General features: G+C 51.4%; 7 protein-coding genes across 7 annotated transcripts; 2 read left to right on the top strand and 5 right to left on the bottom strand.

Annotated features, from left to right (window-relative positions):
* Positions 1 to 2,451: 2,451 nt before the first annotated feature.
* AFUA_1G13240 (putative adenosine deaminase) lies at positions 2,452 to 4,824 on the top strand (the record flags this gene model as incomplete). The annotated part of the gene is made up of 4 exons (XM_747601.3): positions 2,452 to 3,627; positions 3,678 to 3,820; positions 3,876 to 4,542; positions 4,633 to 4,824. The coding sequence occupies exons 1-4, from the start codon at positions 3,571 to 3,573 to the stop codon at positions 4,822 to 4,824; spliced, it is 1,059 nt and encodes a 352-aa protein (XP_752694.2). The 5' UTR covers positions 2,452 to 3,570.
* A 115-nt stretch (positions 4,825 to 4,939) lies between these two features.
* On the bottom strand, positions 4,940 to 7,627 carry AFUA_1G13230 (uncharacterized protein; the record flags this gene model as incomplete). The annotated part of the gene is made up of 1 exon (XM_747600.1): positions 4,940 to 7,627. The coding sequence occupies one exon, from the start codon at positions 7,625 to 7,627 to the stop codon at positions 4,940 to 4,942; it is 2,688 nt and encodes an 895-aa protein (XP_752693.1).
* Positions 7,628 to 8,160: 533 nt separating this feature from the next.
* On the bottom strand, positions 8,161 to 9,748 carry AFUA_1G13220 (putative cytochrome P450 pisatin demethylase; the record flags this gene model as incomplete). Its single annotated transcript, XM_747599.2, has 2 exons — positions 8,161 to 9,565; positions 9,621 to 9,748. The coding sequence occupies 2 exons, from the start codon at positions 9,746 to 9,748 to the stop codon at positions 8,161 to 8,163; spliced, it is 1,533 nt and encodes a 510-aa protein (XP_752692.2).
* A 744-nt stretch (positions 9,749 to 10,492) lies between these two features.
* On the bottom strand, positions 10,493 to 12,467 carry AFUA_1G13210 (nucleobase cation symporter-1 family protein; the record flags this gene model as incomplete). The annotated part of the gene is made up of 5 exons (XM_747598.1): positions 10,493 to 11,017; positions 11,078 to 11,805; positions 11,863 to 12,112; positions 12,176 to 12,246; positions 12,368 to 12,467. The coding sequence occupies 5 exons, from the start codon at positions 12,465 to 12,467 to the stop codon at positions 10,493 to 10,495; spliced, it is 1,674 nt and encodes a 557-aa protein (XP_752691.1).
* Positions 12,468 to 13,082: 615 nt separating this feature from the next.
* AFUA_1G13200 (ribosome biogenesis protein URB2) lies at positions 13,083 to 18,030 on the bottom strand (the record flags this gene model as incomplete). Its single annotated transcript, XM_747597.2, has 2 exons — positions 13,083 to 17,945; positions 17,980 to 18,030. 2 exons carry the CDS (start codon positions 18,028 to 18,030, stop codon positions 13,518 to 13,520), a joined length of 4,479 nt encoding a protein of 1,492 aa, XP_752690.1. The 3' UTR covers positions 13,083 to 13,517.
* Positions 18,031 to 18,387: 357 nt separating this feature from the next.
* AFUA_1G13195 (MICOS complex subunit MIC10) lies at positions 18,388 to 18,879 on the top strand (the record flags this gene model as incomplete). Its single annotated transcript, XM_001481678.1, has 3 exons — positions 18,388 to 18,462; positions 18,617 to 18,767; positions 18,830 to 18,879. 3 exons carry the CDS (start codon positions 18,388 to 18,390, stop codon positions 18,877 to 18,879), a joined length of 276 nt encoding a protein of 91 aa, XP_001481728.1.
* A 389-nt stretch (positions 18,880 to 19,268) lies between these two features.
* On the bottom strand, positions 19,269 to 21,838 carry mac1 (copper fist DNA-binding domain-containing protein). Its single transcript, XM_747596.2, has 3 exons — positions 21,240 to 21,838; positions 21,017 to 21,177; positions 19,269 to 20,938 (listed from the first exon to the last, which is right to left on the bottom strand). The coding sequence occupies exons 1-3, from the start codon at positions 21,272 to 21,274 to the stop codon at positions 19,560 to 19,562; spliced, it is 1,575 nt and encodes a 524-aa protein (XP_752689.2). The 5' UTR covers positions 21,275 to 21,838; the 3' UTR covers positions 19,269 to 19,559.
* Between the last annotated feature and the right edge of the window lie 9 nt (positions 21,839 to 21,847).

Raw genomic sequence — 21,847 nt, 5'->3', positions numbered from 1 at the left:
GATGGAACGTTGCGCCTCTCGGACCAGGGTTGGATGTATCTTCCTGTGTGTTGGCTTTGTACCCCGGGCGTCTTCCTTTCCAGAGGGAGTTAGATGCAGACAATATTAATATCATCCTGGGTCTCATCAGCCATAAAAAGATGACAATTTGTTTAATCAAAATCGAAGGTTCTTTCAACATTAGTCTAATTCTGCTGAAGATACTTGTGCTTAATAATGATAACTCAGAAGGAGGAGCTGAATGGTATGCAAGCCAGAATCCTGCCTTAGACATAGATATCACTTGCAGCCGCTTCGATCGTTTGATGCGTTTTCCAAACTTTGTACTCCGTACTCCTCTACTGCAATGCAACACCTCTGGGTCATCTCTACAAATCATCATGTCCCTTGTACAGAGCACGCGCCTCAAAGCGTCAGCTCAGCCATCTCCGTCGTGGCTTGTGCCTTAGACTGATGAGTTGCACTACAGTCCTAATTGTAACATTCCCCTCCCTATCCAGCCAGCCAGCCACCACTCAACTACCAACGTGGCTCTGGCTGGCGAACTGTCCAATAGTCATCGATCGAGGTTCTAATGCATACCGATACTTGAGAGCACTTACGGGGCTCACACCTGCATGAAGAAGCCTTTCTCCCTCTGTCTTTTGCCGAACCTTGTTGATTGCAATTTCCAATACAGGCTGTTCCTCTCTTTCCTATTCTCTGAGCTCTGTGGAATTCCTGTGGCTGTCTCTCACGGTGCGGTGTCTAGCGACTCAGGTGCATGTTGCCTGTCTTCTCGAAAGCGCATACTCTCTATGTGCTGTGAGTTTACTATTAGATTCTTGATCACCGCAGCAATGCAGCTCCATCAAGGGCCGTCTGAGGCTCGTCACTTATCGATATGTGATTGGTGTTTATAAAAGCCAACTAATGACAATAATATTGTACCTCACAGGGGGGGGACTCTCGATGTTTGATTTGATTGTCCATCCTGGCACTTGAGACACGCATGTGAGGGATAGACTCCATTGTCTTCTTGCTGGGATACCCGCTGGCAGTGTTGGATCGAGATCATTGAGATCCACCATCTGATCTCGGTCTCTTTCTCAGCCTGCTTCAGTATTTCCGTCTCCTGGAGACTTGGGTTGAGACTTTGAGTGCCTGATCGTCTAATACTGGCATGCTTCGCGGATCAGCCACCAGTGGTCCTAAGCGCATTATCAATGATCAGTTGCGACTTCTCTCAGTCAATACTGATAATCGAGACTTCCAGCAGTTCACTCAAAAGCTTTTCCTCTTTCCTTCGTCTCGCAGTCCGCACTCAGATGTTGTTTTATTGTTAGTTTCGGTCCGCCCCGGCAACAGGGCGCCACTCCCGAGCTCAGCTCTGTCTGACACACAAATCGTGAGGGCCCAAGACCATCAGTTGCTTCCCTTGATACACTCAAATTTTGGGCCCGATACGCCAGGAGTTCAATACTATTTTCATGGCGGACTTACAGAGTAGTAAAGGGCCAAATGCTGGTTATGAGGAAGCACTATTGACTGACCAAGTGACACATTGCCAATTAAACTACTGATTTGAAGCACACAGCAGCAAATCCCCTCTTCTTATCTGTACCGTTAAAACCCACCTCTCCACGCACCAGATCTTCGGCTAAAAATAGCCTCACTTGCTTGGGATCTGAAACTATTTATCCAATCACTTTCTGTCCTAGGTGCGTTTCCAGAATTCTTCGACATCCTCGAGGAATTGATGGAGACATTGTAAACCTCATTCGGCTCGCTTGACGACTTGAGGCAGTGCATATTGCATCCTGGAAGGCAGCCAGATTTATACCTTCCCCTCGGCAACAATCCCTGAAGCAATATCTGCGTCCATACTCCAAACGGGAAGAGAATCTGAGACACGAAGAACAACAGTTGGCGACCCCGCCTTTCTAAAGCACCAATACTACTAAAGATCCTAGGCTTTTCAGAAACGTGCTTAGCGAGAGCGAAGGAAACCCAATGGGGAACCATGTCCTCGAATTTCAGTGCGGGACTTGGTGCATCCCACGCCGAAACAATCTGCATCGCAATGAGTCTCTTGCCAAAACGCATGAGCTTATACGGTTGATTTGAAGAGGGATTGTAAAATTTCTGCTCGTGCTACTGTGTCCCCGTGCCCCATGCCCCCACCCTGTTCCCTGTCGTGGCATGGGCGCACTGGTTGTTTAGTGATATCCATGTCAGAGTATACAAGACGCCGTTGTGCAAGTCCACAGATGCATACATACGACAGGCGGCTAAGACTTGTAGCCTGGTGTCAGCTTGAAGAGCAAGGTTACACCTGATCAAGGTTTCATTTCTTGAAAATCTTCTTCCACGACCTTCCGGCGTCCGCCTTCCTTCCTTCTCCACTTTTCATTCGAGCCATCGTCTGAATTACCGCGGCCAATTTAACCGAAACAGGTACTGGCGGGTTCAGAGATTCCGTGATACTATCGTTGCCATTAATATCGACGGGATTAGCCAGTCCCCGCATTAGGCTGCTAGCTTGCCATTTATTGCATCCGAACGTCATCTGACTGTACCAGGATTTACACTGATTCAGCTCCTCGCTGAGGAAGGTCCCTCGCATGCGCAAGGGCCCTGCTTTCTAGAAACAAGTGTGACATAAAGACCCCTCTTAATGACGGGGAAGCTGACCAGCTGGGACGGCTGATGGCCATACTCCCCTTGACATGCTGAGACAAGAGCAGGTATTGTCCAGCGTGAGCTACCTTGGTGCCTATTGTTTGACTAGATTCGCGCAATTGACTTTGATGCAACCCCACAACGCGGCACCAGTTTGAGAAATACACCGTGGATATGTGCGGGATGAAAGAGTATAATTATAGCTATACTCCAAGGCTGTCGCATATTCCGCTGTCAGGCAATATGGTTTTTCGAACATTTGGCCTGGCCACGTACCTTATCTTCCAGGCGACGCAAGAACATACGCGTCCTGTCTTTATCGGCCGCGTTGAAACCAATGGTCGCTTCAGGTCCACAGAATTGACCGCAGAGATGACTCTACTCGCCCTTCACGGTCTCTCCTAAATTTCGCGGCGCTATGGATACTAACGATGGAATATGAGGGCAAAGGGAATTATCCGTTGGAGAGAGTTCGGGACTATATACTTGTAGACGATGACGAGTCGACTGCAGTATACATAGCAGAGTAGCATCATGTCTTCACTTCATTCCTCTCCAGATAGGAGACTGTTGGCAGAGTAGAGTGATACGAGACCTTTTCAGAAATATTCTAACATACTTCTATAAAGAGGTCTTCCAAGTAGTTCAGAGACTTGACTATTGCTAGCGGTAGTGGTGAGATGCATAGTCCTGAGAGTATGGGTGTTGTCTCATACCCATACTACAAAAGTAAGGTAGAGGCAAAATTGTTGTTCATCCTCACTGTGCAGATATCCGTGAGGAACCTGTGAGGAGTCACCGCCATCTTCGCCACGGCAACTTCCTTGTAGCTCCTTCATCCTTCTTGAACCACCCGGCTTCCTCGTCCGTAGCGACTGGAGATAACGCAGAAGGATAACAAGCAATACAATGGATGTTTCAAAGCCCGTAGATGCCGCATTCACCAAGGCGCTACCCAAGGTCGAGGTATTGTAGTAGTTTTCTCAACACATCTGCCAGAGTCTAACGAGTTCCAGGTCCACGCTCATCTGAGCGGCAGCATCAGCCGCCAATGTCTCCATGAGATCTGGCTGAAGAAGAAAGCCCAACATCCCGACTTTGACGTCGAAGATCCCCTGGTAGTCATGCCACCAGGAAAAGTCGATTACTCTCTGCAGACGTACTCCAAAAACCTGACAACCGGAAGAACCAGAACCACCCACTAAGATGCATAGCTTCTTCTCCGTCTTCTCCAAATCCATCTACCAACTCTGCAACGACCTCGACAGCCTCGCCTACGCCACCTCCTCCGTCCTACAAGACTTCCTCGCCGACGGCGTCCGCTACCTCGAACTCCGCACCATCCCCCGCGCCTCGCCCACCCTCGCCTTCACCCGAACAGAATACCTCACCACCGTCCTCACCACCATCGAAACGTTTTTGTCGGCTCACTCCTCCCAAATCTCAGTCTACCTCATCCTCGCCATCGACCGCGGCAACGACACCGCCGCCGACGCCCTCTCCATCGTCGACCTGGCCATTGCGCACCGCCCCCGCGTCGTCGGCGTCGATATCTGCGGCAACCCCACGAAAGGCGACGTCGCGCTGTACGGTCCCGCCCTCGCCAAAGCCAAGGCCCACGGCCTAGGCATCACCGTGCACTTCGCCGAGACGGAGGCCTCCGGCTCGGAGCGGGAATTAAGCACGCTGTTATCGTTCCGGCCGGACCGTCTGGGCCATGTCATCCATGTGTCGGAGGACTTCAAGCGCGAGATTGCGCGCCGGCGCCTGGGGCTCGAGCTGTGCATGTCGTGTAATGTGCATGCGGAGATGATCGATGGGGGGTTCCCCGCGCATCATTTTGGGTATTGGAGGCATGTGGATTGTCCAGTTGTGTTGTGTGTATGTTTCCTCGCCCTTTTTTATTTTATTTTATTTTATTTCCGCCATGTGCTCTGGTGAAGGTTAGGTTGCTGACTTGCTGAGGTACAGACGGATGATATGGGCTTCTTCTGCAGCCCTGTCTCGAATGAGTATCTCCTGGCGGCGGAGCACTTTGATCTCGGTAGAGCAGAGCTGCTTGCCTTGTGCCGCGAGTCGGTGGATGTGATTTTTGGGGGGCAGGCTGAGAAGGAGCGGATGAGGGGGCTTTTGCTGGATTTCGAGGATACGTCTACGTCGTGAAGGGATTATTCGAACTGGGTTATGGCTATGATATGAATGATTCGTGAGATAATGACTATAAAACGGTTGTCAAAGATTATGTAGGTATCAAATTATTTTATGTTACATATCAGAATCAACCTTGCCATCTGAACTTGCCCTCCCTCAGCGTCTCGACAACCCCCAAAGGCATGAACTCCCTGTTGACAGCCGCCAGACCTCCGAACTTCCTGACCATCTCCTCGTGATACACTTCGGCCGTCCAGCGCCAGTACGGTGTCATCGTCAACCACGATTCCGTGATTCCCCGACCGTCGCCCGATCCCGTCTTCCTCAGTGACATGACGCTACTCCGAAACCCGGCCGTCTGGCTGACACTGACCTCCTCTGGGATGCGGATCAGATCCTTATACGCCTGCAGCAAAGCCTGGCTGGAAGACTCTGGATATCGCATAAACTCGTCCAATGACATGAACGTGGCCGGGCTGTCATCATCGCCGAAGTCAATCTGCGCCGCGCTGCAGGGCCCGTCCTTCTCGAATCGCTCCTTGGCCGCATGCCAGGCATCCTCGTCCTCCAGGAACGCTTTCTGGAGCCGGCGCTGCGGCGTCTGCTTGATGTCCTCGCGCATTCCCAGAAGCGGAATGTACGGATTCAGCAGCTGCAGGCCACCAAGGTCGACGGGGAAGTAGAAGAAGCCGTCGGGAAGATCGCGGACGCCGAACCGGTCCGCGATCATCTGTCGCAGGTGTGAGGTGACACCGTCGGGGAATAGGGTCCGCTCGATGCGGCTGAGGGTCGAGATGGCCATGTCGATGTGGCCCCGGCCAAAGCACATGGCGGGTTTGCCGAAGTTGTTGGTGAAGAATCGCGCAAAGTAGCTGTTCCAGGCCTGTACCCAGGCGAAGATGCTCTTGCACGCGGCGAGCTGGTGGCCGAGTTCGGCAATGTGGCCGTCCACCCGCGACTGGTCGATAATGAAGCGGCCTTCCTGCGGGTCGAGCTTCAGAAAGCCCCAGCGGATGTCCCCGGTCGGTAGCGAGGATGAATGCTCTGATTCGGCTGGAACTGGGCTGCCCTGACGGGGGTTTGGCTTTGTCAGTCGGACTGTTCCTGTCTTTTCCTCGTTGAACTCAAGACCCATGACCTTGGCGAATTTGGTCATGGCGCCCCAAGCTTTGACGCAGGTCTGCTCGCGACCCCAGAACCAAAAGTCGTCATGCAGACGGTACAAGTAGGCGCCCTCCGTGCTTTGGTTCACCGCATAGTCCATGCAGAAGAGGACCGTTTCGCTAAAGCAGTCCGATAGCGTGTGACTTATGGGAGCTCCCCGCCTGCGAACCTGCACCGCGGCGTTCTCTCCGTCCTGCGTGAATTTGAGTGGCGCTTCGAGGAAAACCGTGAAAAAATGGAGCCAGTTCTGGGGCACTCCAAAGTACTCCAGTACCGCCAGAACGGTCGCGTGTGACAGTGACGAGCCAAACCACTTGAAATCGGAACAGATGGCCGTAAATTGGCCGTATAGTGTGGTGTGGATGATCGACTCTGTGATCAGAAGGTGAAGCAGCGCGTGCTTGGTTTCCAGGTGGTTCTTGCGCTTTTCCCCGTCAGTGATATTGTCACTGTTCGCTTCATCACCGTACTCTGGAACACCTGCTTCCACGGACGACGGCAGCTGGGTCATAAAGTATTGTGTCTCGTACATCTGCCGTCTGTAGTCATTCACGCAGCCGCCACGACCAGTCGAGCCCAGAAAATACCTGCGCCGTTCCCGCTCTTCTTTGGAGATCTGCTGGCGCGGAGATTGCCAAGCGCGAGTCCTGAAAAAAGCCTTGAAGGCATTCTTGAACGTCACGGACCATTTGAGCCCCAGGTATTGGAAGAGAAGACTATCCAGTAGATCCTCGTCCATGAATACTCGGTACTTGCCGTTGAGCTGACGACGCATCTCAACTGGTATCCCCCCCTCAGGCCAATGCCAGCTGTCCAGCGCAGCCAGACGCATATTTAACACATCTGCCACCTCTTGGGCTACTGCCTTGTTGCGCATAAACTCCCTCAGGATACCCATCTTCTCCTTGGTGAGCAGGTCAGTTTTCAGTAGCGACTTGGAGACCCACTCGAGGTCGGCGACGCTGAACCACTCCTTTTTCGCAGCGAATTCGGTCCCAAACGACTTGACCCTCTCCCGGAGCTCCTTGAGCGCCTGCTGGGTCAAGGGCGTGGTGTTGAATAGGCCATCAAGGTACGCACGGATCGCATCGACATTTACGTCCGTCGTCGAGAAAACCAATGACTCCCATGTCGCACGCTGCTCTTGCATCTCCGCGCGTCCCACCGACTCAAACTCTTTGCTGGCACTCTGCTCCGCCTCCAAAGTCTCCAGCCATTCCGTCACCAGATCACTGTAGAACGCGGCATGCTTATGCTTCAGCTCGAGCGACCGCAGCTCCTCCTCTAGCTGCGCGATCCAGTCTCTCAAGCTATTCTCAGAAACAGAAGGGTCATACTGACTCTGGAGGAGGAAGCGGCGAATGTTGGTGTATGTGGCGCGGTCAGAGCAATCTGCGACTCTGGCTGTCTGCTCCTCAGCATCCTCCACGTCGAGATCCTCCTTATCGAAGGCGTCGTTTGGGTCACCATTGAGCTTGGTGACTCCCTCGAGAAGGACCTGGACTCTAGAACGCAAATCGGGGGCGTCCCGCGCGTCTTTAAAGATCTTGTCTTTGCGTTCTTCAAAGCGCTTGCGCTGTTTGGCAAGTTCTTTGATTTTGGTGGCAGTGATGGATTTGAGGGTTTGGGGAAGGGCGCTGCTGGATGACATTTTGAGGTGATGAAATAGCTGAAGTTTCAGTTCCCCGATGATGCAGTCTCAGGGATTCATGGATCGTTTTCACTTTCAACGAAGAATAGTGAGCTATGGTACACAGGAGTGTGGCCTTTAACGACAGAACACAGCACAGTCGTCCTGAGGATGCTAGCGGGGGGGGGGGGGGGAGAGAGAGAGAGAGAGAGACTGGGTGATGGAGAGACAGAAGATGAAAGAAAGAGATGCTGGAAGTAGTATTTATGTCTAGTGTGACAAGAGTAAAATCTTAAGGGTAAACAAAACAGTGGAGATGGAGGAGATGGTGGCGCAGATCAGGCTCTGTCGGGGTCACAAAACAGATTAGCCCAGCATGTCTTGCAGCTGGTCGCAATCAACGGTCGCTTCCCTCAGGCAGACAATGAATAGGACTACATTTTGAGTCATATTTGGCTCCATTTGTGACTCATGGCCTGCATGTTGACGAATAAGGCGCAGCAACGGATGAAAGTGTGATTTTAAGCTACCAGGATATCAAGCCGAGCTATGCTTCATGCGCTCAACGACAGGTCCAACGGCTCGAATTTAATCCAGCACTCGTCATACTGCATCTCAAGGAAGCTTTTGCCTTGCAACTGCCCCCTACTGCGGAATTTCCATTGCTGGACGATCCCAATCACTGCCTGCGCAAGAAGAAGCAAGGCCAACTCGCGTCCGATACAGCTCCGCGAGCCTTTGCTGAATGCTACAAATTTGGTCTCCATCTCTCGACGGTGTTGCTCACTCCCCAGCCAGCGCCGTGGTTCCCATCTATCAGCGTCATTGCCCCAGAGTTCTCGCGACCGACCGAGCACAAATGTATTCGCAGAGACCGTGGTTCCGACAGGCAGCGGAGCGGCAAGGCTAGGTATGGCCATCTCAGCGCCAGGCCTAATCACTCGGGGGAAAGCAGTCGGGAATGGGGCGCTTAGTCTCAATGTTTCTTTAATCACCGCCTGGAGTTCCAGCGATGATGGCCCTAAATCATGGCTCTGGGAAGCGCGAATTTGCTCTCGAATTCTTTCCTGCCAACCTTGACCGTCTTTCGTGCCCAGATAGAATATAACTGCTGTCAGAGCAGCCGCTGTGCTTCCTGGTCCTGCTATGATCAAGTTGGACGCCTCCGACGCGACTTCGGCTGGAGTCATACGGGTCGCATCGTCCGGAGGGACTTCTAGCCAGCCCTTGACGATACTGGGCTGGGAAGACGCAACCACTTGTTGCGGGTTCCGCAGGAGTCTCGGCATGGCTACGCCCATGAGGCCGGCCATACCAGTGAGTTCACCTTGCTTGCTGTAAGTCGGTCGACGTAACATTGCATTAACAGGACGTGTGTTCATGAGCCACCCAAAGGCCGGCCAAAGTGAGAAACTCCAGGCCATTTTGGTCATGATGCGCAGGTTTGAACATACCCCTTCGCCAGCAGGGGTATCACTATACGGGTGTTCCGATAGCCTGGGGCCGAAGACCAACTCAAGCATTGCGTCCAGAGTGCATTGATGCACAATTGGCGCCATATTCACCGCAGTAGTACCATTATTCTTTGCCTCTGGCAGTGGACCCTTCGACTGTGACGGCAGCCGTGTCAACAGAATTCCCACGTGCTTATCGATGATAGGCTTGTATGAAGTAATCCTGGTACTCGTCAAAGCTGGACTGACCACCTTCTTCTTCTTGACTCGGTGACTGGTCTCTGTCTTTGCAGCGAAGATGCTTTCGGGCCGGCTGCCCCGGTCGCGACCAAAGTCATAGAACTCGTCCTTCTCGATGGCCTTGTTGAAGCCATAGATGGCCTCGAAATCTTCCAGGGTGGAGAATGATAGCCAATTGGGTGCAACTCGTACCACACGACCGTATCTGGCGTGTAGACGCTGTTCCATTAGGTGATGCTGGCCACTGAAGAAGGCAACGAGTCTCCTGATTGAGTTAGCTCTAGGTATTTATTCAAGCTGAGGATCAAATGTGAACGAACCAGGCATTAGAGATGTGGGCAAACCACGGCCCAGGATAGCGAGCGAGAGGGTGAAAGTAACAGCGATAAACAACACGGGCTATGAACGCTGCCAGCGTGAGTGCGAACAGAATTATAGCCAAAGACATGATGTCTCTGGGAATCGACGTGCGCTCAGCAGACAAATCACTGCCGGAGTGCCATCGGGATGAGAAGAGGTGACAAGGTCCGACTTTTGTAATCCGGTTAGTTATAAGTTATGCATCAGAACACCTTGAAACCCCACCAGGTCTGTGCATTGACTGGATTGGGAGACATTAATAGCATCCGTTATCCCCTGTCGCTCATCCGCCATCCTGCAGTTCAATGTAACCATATCCCGGACTCCGAGTTGTCGCAAAACAAACACATCGACCATCAACCGGCCCAAGGCGCTGATCACCCGGCCTGTCCCCCATCATCCGCTGGCTCGTGCTCTACTGTAGTGTAGGTGTAGGACTTCTCTCGAAATATGCCTGCCACAGAAACGACCCGAAAAAAGCAGTTCCTCACAGGCGCAACGGAGGGACGCTACTTCAAGAGCATCTCAGCCAATGAACCTGCTTTCCAGGTGCAATGGTGTGCCAATCCTTGTTATCGTCTCAAGTTAATGGTCCCTCCGATGGCGCTTCCGGTAATTTCCAGCCTGAGACAATATCACGTCCACAAGTTGATGTTGTTATTCACTAAAATCGCTGTCCTTCTTTTACGAACTTCTTTTTATGAAGAGCCTGGAGAGCGAAACTAGATCGCACGCGGAATACGTGATTGAGTCCTTCAAAACAAGTCGTCATCATGAGTAGATCGAGACTTAAAAGTGTGAGATATCATCAAAATCAAGAAGAGAAATTTGATCAAACCATTGCCCCCGAGGCAATCTTGGCTCCTTTCCGATCCCAATCCGAGTCCTTATCCAGCGAGCGCACTTTCCCTGGCGTGTGCACGTCATCCGCGTCCACTTCCTGTCCATAAGACACCTCATCGTCGGAGTCCACCTCGTTCCATCTGTCGCTGGATGCAGGCAAAGGAAAGATGCGGGTGAGGATATAGTACATCACGGCGGAGACGAAGAAGCCCGAAAAGTAATTGATGTTGTAGATATACTGAGCCCCCAGGGGGACGGTACGACCGACAGCGCCCGCAAAGCCGACGATATTGACAAGGATACCCGAGAGATACGAGGCATACGCATGCCAGGAGAATCCGAAGACGAAGTAATATGGCCCTCCCTTGCTGGCGCTATAGAGATCTTTGACCTGAAGGTAGCCTTTGCGGTTGAGATAGTAGTCACAGATCATGGGACCGGCAATGGCAGACAAGAAGATCGAATAGGCCGAGAGATATGTGGTGAACTGGTTGGACGAAGACACAAGGTTCCACTATCAGATGTCAGTCCTTGTCCTAACGCAGCCAAGTACAGATGAGCAAGAGCGGCATACCGGACACATAGCCAAGCCAACTGCAGCGCAGATATAGCTACCACGCCGGATGTTGAGATAACGCGGGAGCAAAGCAGTCAAGTCGGTACCAGCAGAGACGGAGTTGGCTGAAATGTTTGTTCCCAGCTGTGCGAGGGCAAACCCAGTGGCAATCACAAAGATGCCGAATCTTTCACCAGAGCTAGCTCCATCCAAGAACATTCTTAGCAGGTCAAGCGGATTCCACACAGGGTCAGTGTTGTAGATGACTGCGGAGGCTGAGGATGCGATGATGCCGATAAACGAAGTGATACCAAAACCAATGGGGATTGTCAACAGTTGCGACCACAATGCATCCTTTGGCTTTCTCGCAAATCTCGAGAAGTCGGGATCATTCATGATGAGAGCGGCGAAGTTTCCTAGGCAGCTCATGATTGCCTTCACGATCGCCCAGGCAAGAGTGCTCCCGTGGACTGTAGCCGGCTGATGGACAACCGGTCCGATACCATTTGCGCGAGCAATCGACCAAGCGAAGAAAGCTATGGCGGCAATAGGAGAGTAAATCGCCTTGGCGGTGAACAGATGTCTAATCTTATGGATTGGGAACCAAAGAGCAGGTAATGATAGGAGCCAGAAAAGGAAAAAGCTGACGAAGTCCTTGGTCTCGACACCGGCGCTGGCGGGAAGGGAGTTGTGAAGATGGGCATAGCTAGGCCAGATGGCCTCAATCATCACAGTGACACATTGCCCTGTCAACAATCAATCTCTATCCTAACGCTTACTGGTCGACAACAAAACACACTCACCTCCAATGTATGACTGCACTCCGTACCAGATGACCGCCATAACGGCACGGTTCAGAACCGGCCAAAAGGAACCCCAGATACCGAAACTAGATCGTACAGCGACAGGAAATGGAACATGGTATTTCGCACCGATGCGACCAGTAAGACAGATAAAGATGGCTGCGATGAAGTATCCGACCCAAACGCAGATCCAGGACTGCCACCATGAAAGACCGTCGACAATCATCGAAGAGGAGATCATCCAAGTGTTCTATACCGAATCAGTATCAGCCTGCCTCGAGCTTTGCAGACAATTCCCGCGCTTGCAACTTACGATATTTAGCGAATCCGCAATCCAGAAAGCGATGAAATTGAACCATTTCCACTGACGCCGGTCAGGATCAACTGCAGGACGAAAGAACACCAGTAAGCCTCATCTCGAGCGGGAAAAAAAATCTCAACAGATTTAAAGACAAGAACGCCGTCGCGTCGTCAAATCAGCCGATGGTCACAATGCGAATCTCACCTGGCCGCAAGTCTTCATTTGTTAACATCAACTGAGCATTGCTCAGTCCGGGCTCTGATGGCACCTTCAGCTTTTCAGCCCATCGCCTGATTCGGGCCATACTGTGTGTAACACTGCAATGCAGGTTGCAGTGCTTTTTTGGCAAGAAACAAAAAGATGAGGAGGCACGCAACGAAAGACTCTATACAGTTCACGCGCACTCCAGTAACACAACCAACTGCATACCATCAAGAGAAATGCATATGAATATAAACTCAGGTACACTAACCACCCCATGCCTTGGATAAGATAAGACATTATGTTGCGTCATGACCCAATAATCTCAACCTTGATAAACCTGGTGGTGGGCCGTCCAACAATGACAGCCCTGATAGGTAACCTTGTGTTGCAACCAGCCAGTAGCATGCGACCACTTGAGTCCAGTAGGAAGCTAGGAACAGAGAAAGATTGCAAGTGCGCTAATGATAAGGAACTGTGAAGTCTCGGAATGGCCAGGATCATCCCGCCCAGTTGAGCCGTGGGCAAACCACCGTCCCTTATCGCCCTCCATGAGACGATGAGCGCCATGGTCAGGCCTCTGGGATGTCTATCATTTCCCGTTGCTCGATTTGGTCGTGTAAGCGACGGCCGTTATCAGCACTCCAGATCATAAATGGTGGTTTGCTTTCTCCACTTGGTCTCTCCGCAATCAGCCTGGGCGCTGGGAAGCTCCACGGCTCCAGCGACTCAGAGGCTGCCCTGGGGCCACCTCCGACTGGGCATATCTAATCTCACAGTCATTGTGGGTTTGTGACTCGATGGGATCGAGTAAAAGATTCATTGTCAAAAGTTGAGATTACGATGATCATTACCATCGACCTGACATGAGGAGCCGCATTGACACCTGTAACCTGTTTTGATGAGCAAAACGATCCGATGATATAAAACGAGACACCCCCCCCTCCCCCCCCAAAAAAAAAAAATTTAAATAATTCACCAGGAATGGAAAGATCACGTGATCTCAATATAAGGAGCCTGTGCTGGCACATGTTGGCTACTGATTGTTTACAGCAAGACTGCTTCTGGTTCGTGTTGTAGAATTTCCATGATTTAACATGTACGTAGCGGAAAAAGTGGTATCTGTATACATAAATGAAATGCCAACTCAGCCTCAACCCTTGTTCCATTTACCAAACTTCACATAGTCATCATAGAGACCCTTGAAGATTGCCCGTCCCGAAACATCCAGGCCTGCATTCATGGCTCGCATGGTCTCCCGCGACATCACGTCCAGAACGGCATAGAGACCAGGAAGGATTGCTGCTTTCACTTCCGGCACCAAGGAGCCGCGGAGTGAACTCTGCGCGTACTCCATGATCAAGTACTGCAAGTACTGACCGGCAATGCGCTTGGCTTTCTTGGTCTGGTCCGTGAGAGCGTCACGGTTGCCCCCGGATTGTGTGGGTCGTGAGACGGCAGAGACAGTGGGATCGCAGAGCGAGGTGAGCAGACGGGTGAAATGGACAGCATGTGAAGCCTGCAATGGTGCAAGCCAGTACGGCTGCTGTGTGTGCCCCTTTGCGGAAAGCATGGATCGACTTCTCTTCCTGGAGCGGGCGAAGAGGCAGTTCAAAAGCCGCTGCATGGCCGGAAGGATCAAGTGGAAACGCCCGCCGAGTTTCTGACGGTGAAGACCCAGCAGCACTCCCATCAGCTTACAGAGCCGGACGTAGATTGTTGCAGCATACTCCGGGTTGATGCGGGGTCCAGCTTTCGAGGCACATACAGCAATAGCGGCCAGGAGGCTGTCGATGTTCCATTGCGAAATGCAACGGGTGTGGTTGCGAAGCAGAATGTCCAGACACTCTGTGGCGAAAGTAAAATGTTCAATGGAAGTACTCTGCGAGAGAGACCCTGTAACTGCCGTGCATAGGAGTGACAACTCTTTTGCTGCAGAGGTCTCCTTGTCTTCGGTAGACGGTAGTGAAGCGACTGCAACGCCAGCTGCAAGTAGGTGATAAGGGGCACGATCACCATCGAATCCAAGCTCGCGTAACTCTCGAATCACCGCGGTCACTTCATCCACACTCATGGACTTGAACTTCTCTGTAGTCGCTCGGATGAAAAGTTGCTGCTCCTCGCCAAACATATGCTTGAGGGAAAGAGTTTCAGCGCATTGAACAACAGAACCTGTGATGCTTCTGTCCGATCGTCGACCAGTGAAGACACGGCGTCTTATGAGCCTCCGCAACGAAGAGCGCGAGTCCATAGACCTTTCGACGTAGCTCTCGATCTTTGTCAAGAATTTCTCAACCTCAATGCTATCCACCACCAGGTCCTCAAAGTCCTCCAGGGCATCAAGGATCTTGATCAACGTAACGGTTTCCTCAATCTTCTTCTTCTTCAACTGATCCTTGACAGACCGAACTTCAGCCACAATCAAGTGAAACATATACCGGCGGCAGGAATCGAGCTCCTGTTCAACAAATGCGCCAGAAAGCTGTTCTCGATGGAGCCAGAATTGCGATAGTGAAATTCTGAAGAAGAAGCACTCCATTGAGTCGTGATCAAGAGATTTCAACTTTAGGACCTTGGCTGAAACCTTGCGATACATCTTTTTGAACAGCTTATTCCGATCTTCCTCCGACAGAACAAGCAGCTTGGATAGCACTGCCCGATGTAGATTGCGGAACGCTTTCATAACATGTAGATCGTTTTCAGTCCCCTGCAACGTAACGGCTTTGGCTGCGGTGAACATGGGCTCCCAATCACTCGTGCAAGTCGCCGCGGTCTTGGGCATATCGGCCAGCTTGGCCATCAACGACAAGAGTCCGAGCTTGATCTCCGCCATGTCATCCTCCTGGACAAGAATTCCCTGAAGCAGATCCAGTAGCACACCTCTCTGGTGCCGCATGATTAATGGTCCGGGCACTCTCTGAAGGCTTTCAATATAGAGCTTGCGATACTCCTTATCCTCTTTCAGCTGCTTGGAAAGCACATGAACGAGATCCACAGCGATTGCCGGCGAGTTGAGTAGGTATTCATGACAGACGACTGAGGTCCATGCCTGGACAAATCTTGCATTTGGCGGGTAAGTCTCCAAGCTCGCAGAGGGCAATCGAGACTGTGACGCTGCTAGGCCGAGAATGTTCTCGAAAAGAGCACGCCTATCATCAGTCTTCAGCTGAGGCCAAATATCAGGGTTTCTGACGAGCGTAAGGAAGTAGCCTAAGGCAAGAGACACTGATGAATCCAATGTTTCAACCCGACCGTTCCAAGGCGAAGCTAGGGATCCCAAGGTATCTTGCTTGGTGATTGTACCGATATAGTCCTTAACCTCGCTTGTTAGGACGTGGAAGCTCTCCAAACGACCTGTGTCGGTTGTTTCCTTGACAGCAGCCAGCGCGAATTGATACGCTTCGAACGATTCCAATGCAGAGCATGTATGCTTCATTCGATTTTTATGGTTACGCTGGATTGAATTTACCGCCGCATCGGTTAGATTCCAAGTCGCGACCATGAGCGGATCCTCCGCTGATTGCACATTATTCGCGAGTATATTGCGAGCCAGTCGCCACAAACGCCAACGCCAGTGGAAACTCTGCTTTGAGGACAGCGTCGCCGTCACGGTGCCAAGAATAGAGTTCAACTCTTCTCTCGCGCCCGCAGCACCGAGGGCTCGGTTCCTGAGACCAGCTTCTAAGAGGACGAATTGAGCAAAAGCACCAGGCGCAGACGAAATCTTCCCGTCCTCGCCTCTTATTTCCACTGCAGCTGCTCGCATCTGCGCATCAGCAGTGGCGTGTGTGAGGGGACTTCGTAAGATATCGCTATAAACGTTACACAAATCATCGTCCTCCCAAATAGAGAAGAGACTCAAACTGCTATCCACGAGGCGCGCCTCTTCGACGTCGATCAACTGCTCGTACCATAATTGCATGAAAGTTGGAAGATCTCTTGCGGCAAGGAACGCGCGCAGCAAGGGGATCACTATCCCGTTCTTGATCGTATCGTAATTGCTGTCTGTGGGGTGCACGCCACTGCGCCAATGAAGAAGTATCTTCTCAAGAAGAGCCCTCAGCAACTTGGTTGAATCCTTGAGGCCAGAATTCGGTAAGAAGATATCCGCTCCCAGTTCAATTAGCAAGGCCGTCAAGCCCCATTCAACTGGGGACAGACCCTCCTTGAGTAGCCCCGTGTATGCGGCATGGGTGAGAAGTGTGTGTAGAGAGAGCTGCACGTTCCGGTTTAGGACAATACGGAACAGCTGTTCCAGAACGACGACAAACTCGGAAACGTAGGCGGCCGATGAACCCGAACTCTCTTGTTTGACAATCGAGAACGCCAGCTCGGCAACCGCAACAAAGAGGGTCTCCAACCAGGGAGCCTCATGTGTCTGTCGGCGAAAGGTGTCTCTGGGAACGGAGCGGGCAGCGATATCGAGGAACTCAGGGAGCAGTTCAGCAGTGTTCCAAAGCTTCTTCTCCTGCTTGATGGTCTTTGAGGAATTAGTCGCACAGAGAATAGGCTTGAATGTCTCGGACACCGGTTTGACGGAACTCCAGTCCGGCTCGTCACTCGAGTAGTCTATGCCCGCACCGCCTCGGTCGAAGAACGCTGTACGAGCCGGTAGGACGACATGGAGGGCAATCAAACGCTCAATACCGTGCAAGACCTGAGCCCTCTCGTCCGTATCAAGTTTGAAGGAGCGTACACAGACCTGAAGCCTGAGCGCATCCTGGAAGCAATACTTTGCAAAGGATTCATGACTTGACCCGGCGTCCGAATCGTCCCGGCGAGAAGATCTCATTTCCCACAACTCCAACACGGCCGGGATGATGTAGAGGAGATGCTGCAAGTCAGTTGTCTTTCGTCCGTCGAAGAGCTGTTTGGAGACTATGGCAGTGAGCTTGAACGATTGACCCATCAGTTTCGCGACCGACTCTGGTTCGCCGCGGAGGGCATGCTTCAAGTGCGAGCTGGCGACTTCATCGACACCTGCTGCCCGACTCGTCAATGTAACCAAGCTATAAAGACAATCCAAAACGCGAATGAAGGAGAGGAAGCAGGAGGAGGATGTCTGCGGCTGCTGGTCGATATCCATAGCATCTTGGTCGTCAGCATCGGCTCTCTTCCTCTTGGTTCCCTTCTTCTCGTCATGTGGTGAATCGCCCAACGTATCGCTCGACTCCGAACCAAAGTGCAGATCATCAGCCTTTCCATTCTCAAGAGTTGAGGAAATATCTTCCTCCAGATCTATAATCACGTCGCTTAATGTCGCTAGAAACTTCTGGTCTTTGAGTATGGTGGCCAAGGTCTTTGGAGGGATCAGATCGATCAACTGTCGCAGAAGGAGAAATGAGGCCGGTTCGACACGATGGCTTTTCCCTGCCCGCAGCTTCTTCAACAACCACCGGAGAACCCATTCTTCTTTCGGGGCCGCATTGGTCTGAATATGTCCGGTTCGATTGGGTTCCGGATGTGTCGCACACAGGCTTAGATCAAGTCCGATAATCTGAGCAGCGTCGTTGATCTGTGCCAAAGGTGAAGCGGTGCCTTTTTCGAGCCGCAGTAGAGTTTCTTGCGACGAGCGCGGGCGCTGTATATAGCAAAGCAATACAAGATCAGCATACACATCCCGCTGACAGGTCTGAGAAGATACCAACCTCCGCGACTGAAGGCATCTCGTTCGAGATCTATGCAGACAGAACTCCCCGTCTCTCTCTCCCAAATCAAAAGAAAGGAAGAAAGTAGGGTGTTCTTTGCTTCGTTATCAGATAGCTCAAAGAAAAAAAAGTTGTGATATCTTGGCGGACCTAAACTAACTGACGACAGATACCCGCCCAAGCCTATTTTTTCCGACCGCCTTTGCCCGCTGAAGCTCAATCGACGTCGCTCCCCGGCTCGCTTCTTCGTCTCCTCATTTGGTTATCAATTCACTCGCGTGACATTTGCACAAGTCTATTGCTGAATGTCGGTTGCGAACCCGCCCTGCTCGTTTTTGCAAATATACTAATGGGCCAACATTTAGATCTTCTGCAATGGCCGACACCAATGAATCCCAGCCGGTTCTCCGGTCCACCAAGCCCGTTAGCGAGGCATTGCTGAACGAGAAGGTACGATCACGCTTTCATGACGTCCTTTCTGTCGTTGTGTCAGCCTATCTCCGACTTCAAGGAGTCGAATATGACAAGACTCCGATTCGGATCCAAGCCCGATTGCATACAGTTCCTGCTTCCAATGGCTAATATGACGTTACGTTGTTTACAGTGGGATCGCGCCATCTCTTCCATGATCATTCGTTCCTCCCTCGGTCTTTCCTTCGGCGTTGTCTTTTCAGTCCTTCTCTTCAAGCGGAGAGCTTGGCCCGCGTGGGTTGGTCTGGGTTTCGGAGCTGGTCGTGCCTGGGAAGAAGCCGACGGTATGTGCATGGCCATTGATGATCGATACAGACAATGAGTACGGCGGCTGACACGGTTCTAGCTTCCTTCCGTCGGGGTGATTCTCCCGTTAGAGATGCGCTGCGTAAATAGAGATTGGTTTAGCATTTTATCATGTACGATACCTGCATAGGTGTTGAAAACAGGTTCGGTTGAGGCGCCTTTCAAGTAGCTTAGAGATGTCCTAGGCTTCATTTACCTTTCAGCATGCATTACATCTGTCATTCTAGTCCCTCTTCAATGTCGCTTGTCGACTCGTTCAAGCATGTTACGCCTATGCTTGCCAGAAGAGCCCAGGCCAAGTCCTTGGAGGAGTGGCAGTGTTTTCCTCTGGGTAGCTTGCATATGGTCTGAGATATTAAGCAGTAGACTGTCTGCGTTCTTTGCCTTTGAGGATACTCTAACGCAAATATCGATCCAGGCGCAAAGAATACAAGCGAGAACCCCATTCTTGTAGCTTCCACGTGCTCAAGGCACGAACTCTTAAATGATAAACTGAGCAACCACAACACCGGGCATGTACGCCCATAAAAGAGGGGAGAGCATTCGAGAACGAAGAAGAGAACGAAGAATTCAGAGTAGGCACGGACGCAGTCCGAGTAGAATTATGCACAGAAGAAAGGAAGAAGAATGAGGAGCTCTAAGATCCAGCATCTATCGGGTGGGTATCGAGGTCATACATTTCGAACGCCAGGTTCGGCATCAAAAGAGAAATGGGGCAAAACATTTTATTTAGCGATGTGCAGTAAAAGGCACCATCAATCGCTAAATCTCTAGAGCATTGGGTTTGGTGATTGAACGGTGGCATGTGTGTGCCCAGGTACAAGAGGGGAGCCGACGCTCTCATGCTTTGCAGAAGGACTCGATGGAGACAAATTGTTGTTCTCGATCGCTGAGGATTCGACCGCAAAGCCATTGTGGCCACTATGTGTAAGACAGCCAACGCAGGCACAATCGTTGCCGCAGAGGCAACTGCCAGTCACATCCGAGCAAGCATTGGGGAGTTGCACAGGATATTCGATGGTGTAATATTCGGAGGGTACCATTAGATGTTGCTCTGAGGGATACTCTGTAGAAGGCGAGCTGCCATTTGGACTGGTGTTGTCCGTGTTGTGTATGGCCTCCGAGTGGTTTTCATGGCCGAAATGGCTGAAATTGGTCAAGTTGTAGTTGAACGGAGTGGCATCAGGGTTGTCATTCGATTGCAAATTGCGGTAGCCGTTCAAATGCTCGAAACTCGATTCCTCACCATCAAGCGTGACTAAGAGACCCATCTCTTGGACGTGCTGTCTGGTAGTGCTGTTAAAGGGATGGGTGGCGCATCCTAGACACTGGCAACTGTCCCCACAGTTGCAGTCATGCTTCTGCTCTCCGCTGAAAGTTGTATGTGGGGGACCAAGGGTTTGTGTCTGACCCGACGTGGGCTGTGATAAGGTGCCGTGGAAGAACGCATTACCGTTGGCAACATTATGCTGCGAGAAACTCGGCTTTGAGTAGTCTACTGCCGGTTGAGGTATGTAGTTCGGTATGACCGCAGGCTGTCCGAGTGTCTGATTCTGTAAAGGGTAATGCGATGAGTAGTTATTCTGGCCAGCTGTATAGAAATGCTGCCAGGATGAGTTCTGTCGAGTCGAAGTTGGTGGATACATCGCGCCATCCGAATAAGGCTGGTAGGATGCAGTCTGCGAATTCATAGGCGAGTCATTCTTTTGGCAAAAAGAACTCTGAGTCGGTGCGGGGACGGTTGTTGGCGTCTTTGCAGAACAGCAGCTACTCTTTTGGGACCCCGAGCTCGAGACGTTATCGAATGCCTGCTGAGCCATAAAAGTAGGTGGAGTGATAAATCCGGAGTTTGCAACGCCGCTCGAGTTGCTAGCAATACCGAGCCCTGAGTCGTATGATGGATATGGCGGCAGATGGCTAAAGACTCCATTCTCGCCGTGCTTGTTTTCAAACCCAGAAACAGTGGTGAAACCACTGGCAAAATTCCCAGGTGATTGGAAAGTACCGGCCCTTCTCTCGCACTGCTGGCTGTCACCTGTGGACGGTAGTTGAGGAGTCATGGGGGGGACGGAGAGTGGATTTGGAGCCGGAACATGTTCCCCCATGCTGGCAGGCACCTGATATACTGGCCTACATAGACAGGTAGATCCTGGATGCTGTCAGCCTCCAGAGTTCTGAAAGCGAAAAATAGTGCGGTAGAAGGTTCTCTCCTCCGAGTCATACTGACCTTTGGGTATAGCAATCATAAAGGCGCACTCCCGCTGACAACTACACTTGCCCTTGGGATGAGGGCATTTGGCAAGCGGGCGCCCAGCCTTTGGGACTTTAATCATCAGTCTGTCGAAATGCTGGCATTTCGACGAGCGATGGCCACGAATACATGGTTTACTGCATAGACAGACTTAGCAACACTGGAGCACATCCCAATACTGAACTGAGTCGGGCCTTACCATGACCATTTGGCTCCCTCTTCATCAAGAGGCATGGTTGCAGTTGGGAATCTCAACTCAACCTAGACCATATGTTGACTGTCGACCTCTTGAAATATGGGCTGAACGACAGATATGTTCCTCGAGCGTCCGCAAGTTTTTACCCCACTTTGGCAGACGGCTAGCGCGTCAAAGCTCTCATCAAGTACCAAGCGAGAGATAAGTGCGGCCAGCAAAATAAGTAGAATGATACAAATCAAACTGTTTCGATCAAAAACACAATTTCCGAGGTCCGTTCTTGGGGATGAGAAAGAGAAACATCACAATGATCAAGTACCTAGAGTACGGAAGGATCCGGTTGCTCGACCAGAAAATAAGGCAGGGCAGGGCAGGAGTTGGTTTGTCGGCACTCTGCGATTGTCTGTCGGTGAGAATTCCAAGACCAGATACCAATCAAAGGACACAGATTCGAACAGCCAGATCGCACCCTTGTAGGCCCCTGACGATGCGGGGAGCAGTGACGGGAGATAGTCCTAGATAGTAGCAGTAAATGATTTTCCCCTAGAGAGTCGGAACTTTGACAAGGAAGCAGAGATCCAATCATAGTGGAGGATTTCGGGTTCTTGATG

This window comes from Aspergillus fumigatus, chromosome 1 (genome assembly GCF_000002655.1).
Source record: "Aspergillus fumigatus Af293 chromosome 1, whole genome shotgun sequence".
NCBI lineage: Eukaryota > Fungi > Ascomycota > Eurotiomycetes > Eurotiales > Aspergillaceae > Aspergillus > Aspergillus fumigatus.
Note: the sequence above shows the minus strand (reverse complement) of the source record. Positions and strands in the feature narration are given on the sequence as shown.

Bases quoted from the DNA above. Each gene is read 5' to 3' on its own strand.
- mac1 (XM_747596.2), bottom strand. From the start codon at position 21,274: ATGCCTCTTGATGAAGAGGGAGCCAAATGGTCATG. The intron at 21,178-21,239 runs GTAAGGCCCGAC...CTGTCTATGCAG, and splicing joins GAGGGAGCCAAATGGTCATG to TAAACCATGTATTCGTGGCC. The intron at 20,939-21,016 runs GTCAGTATGACT...GACAGCATCCAG, and splicing joins TATGATTGCTATACCCAAAG to GATCTACCTGTCTATGTAGG.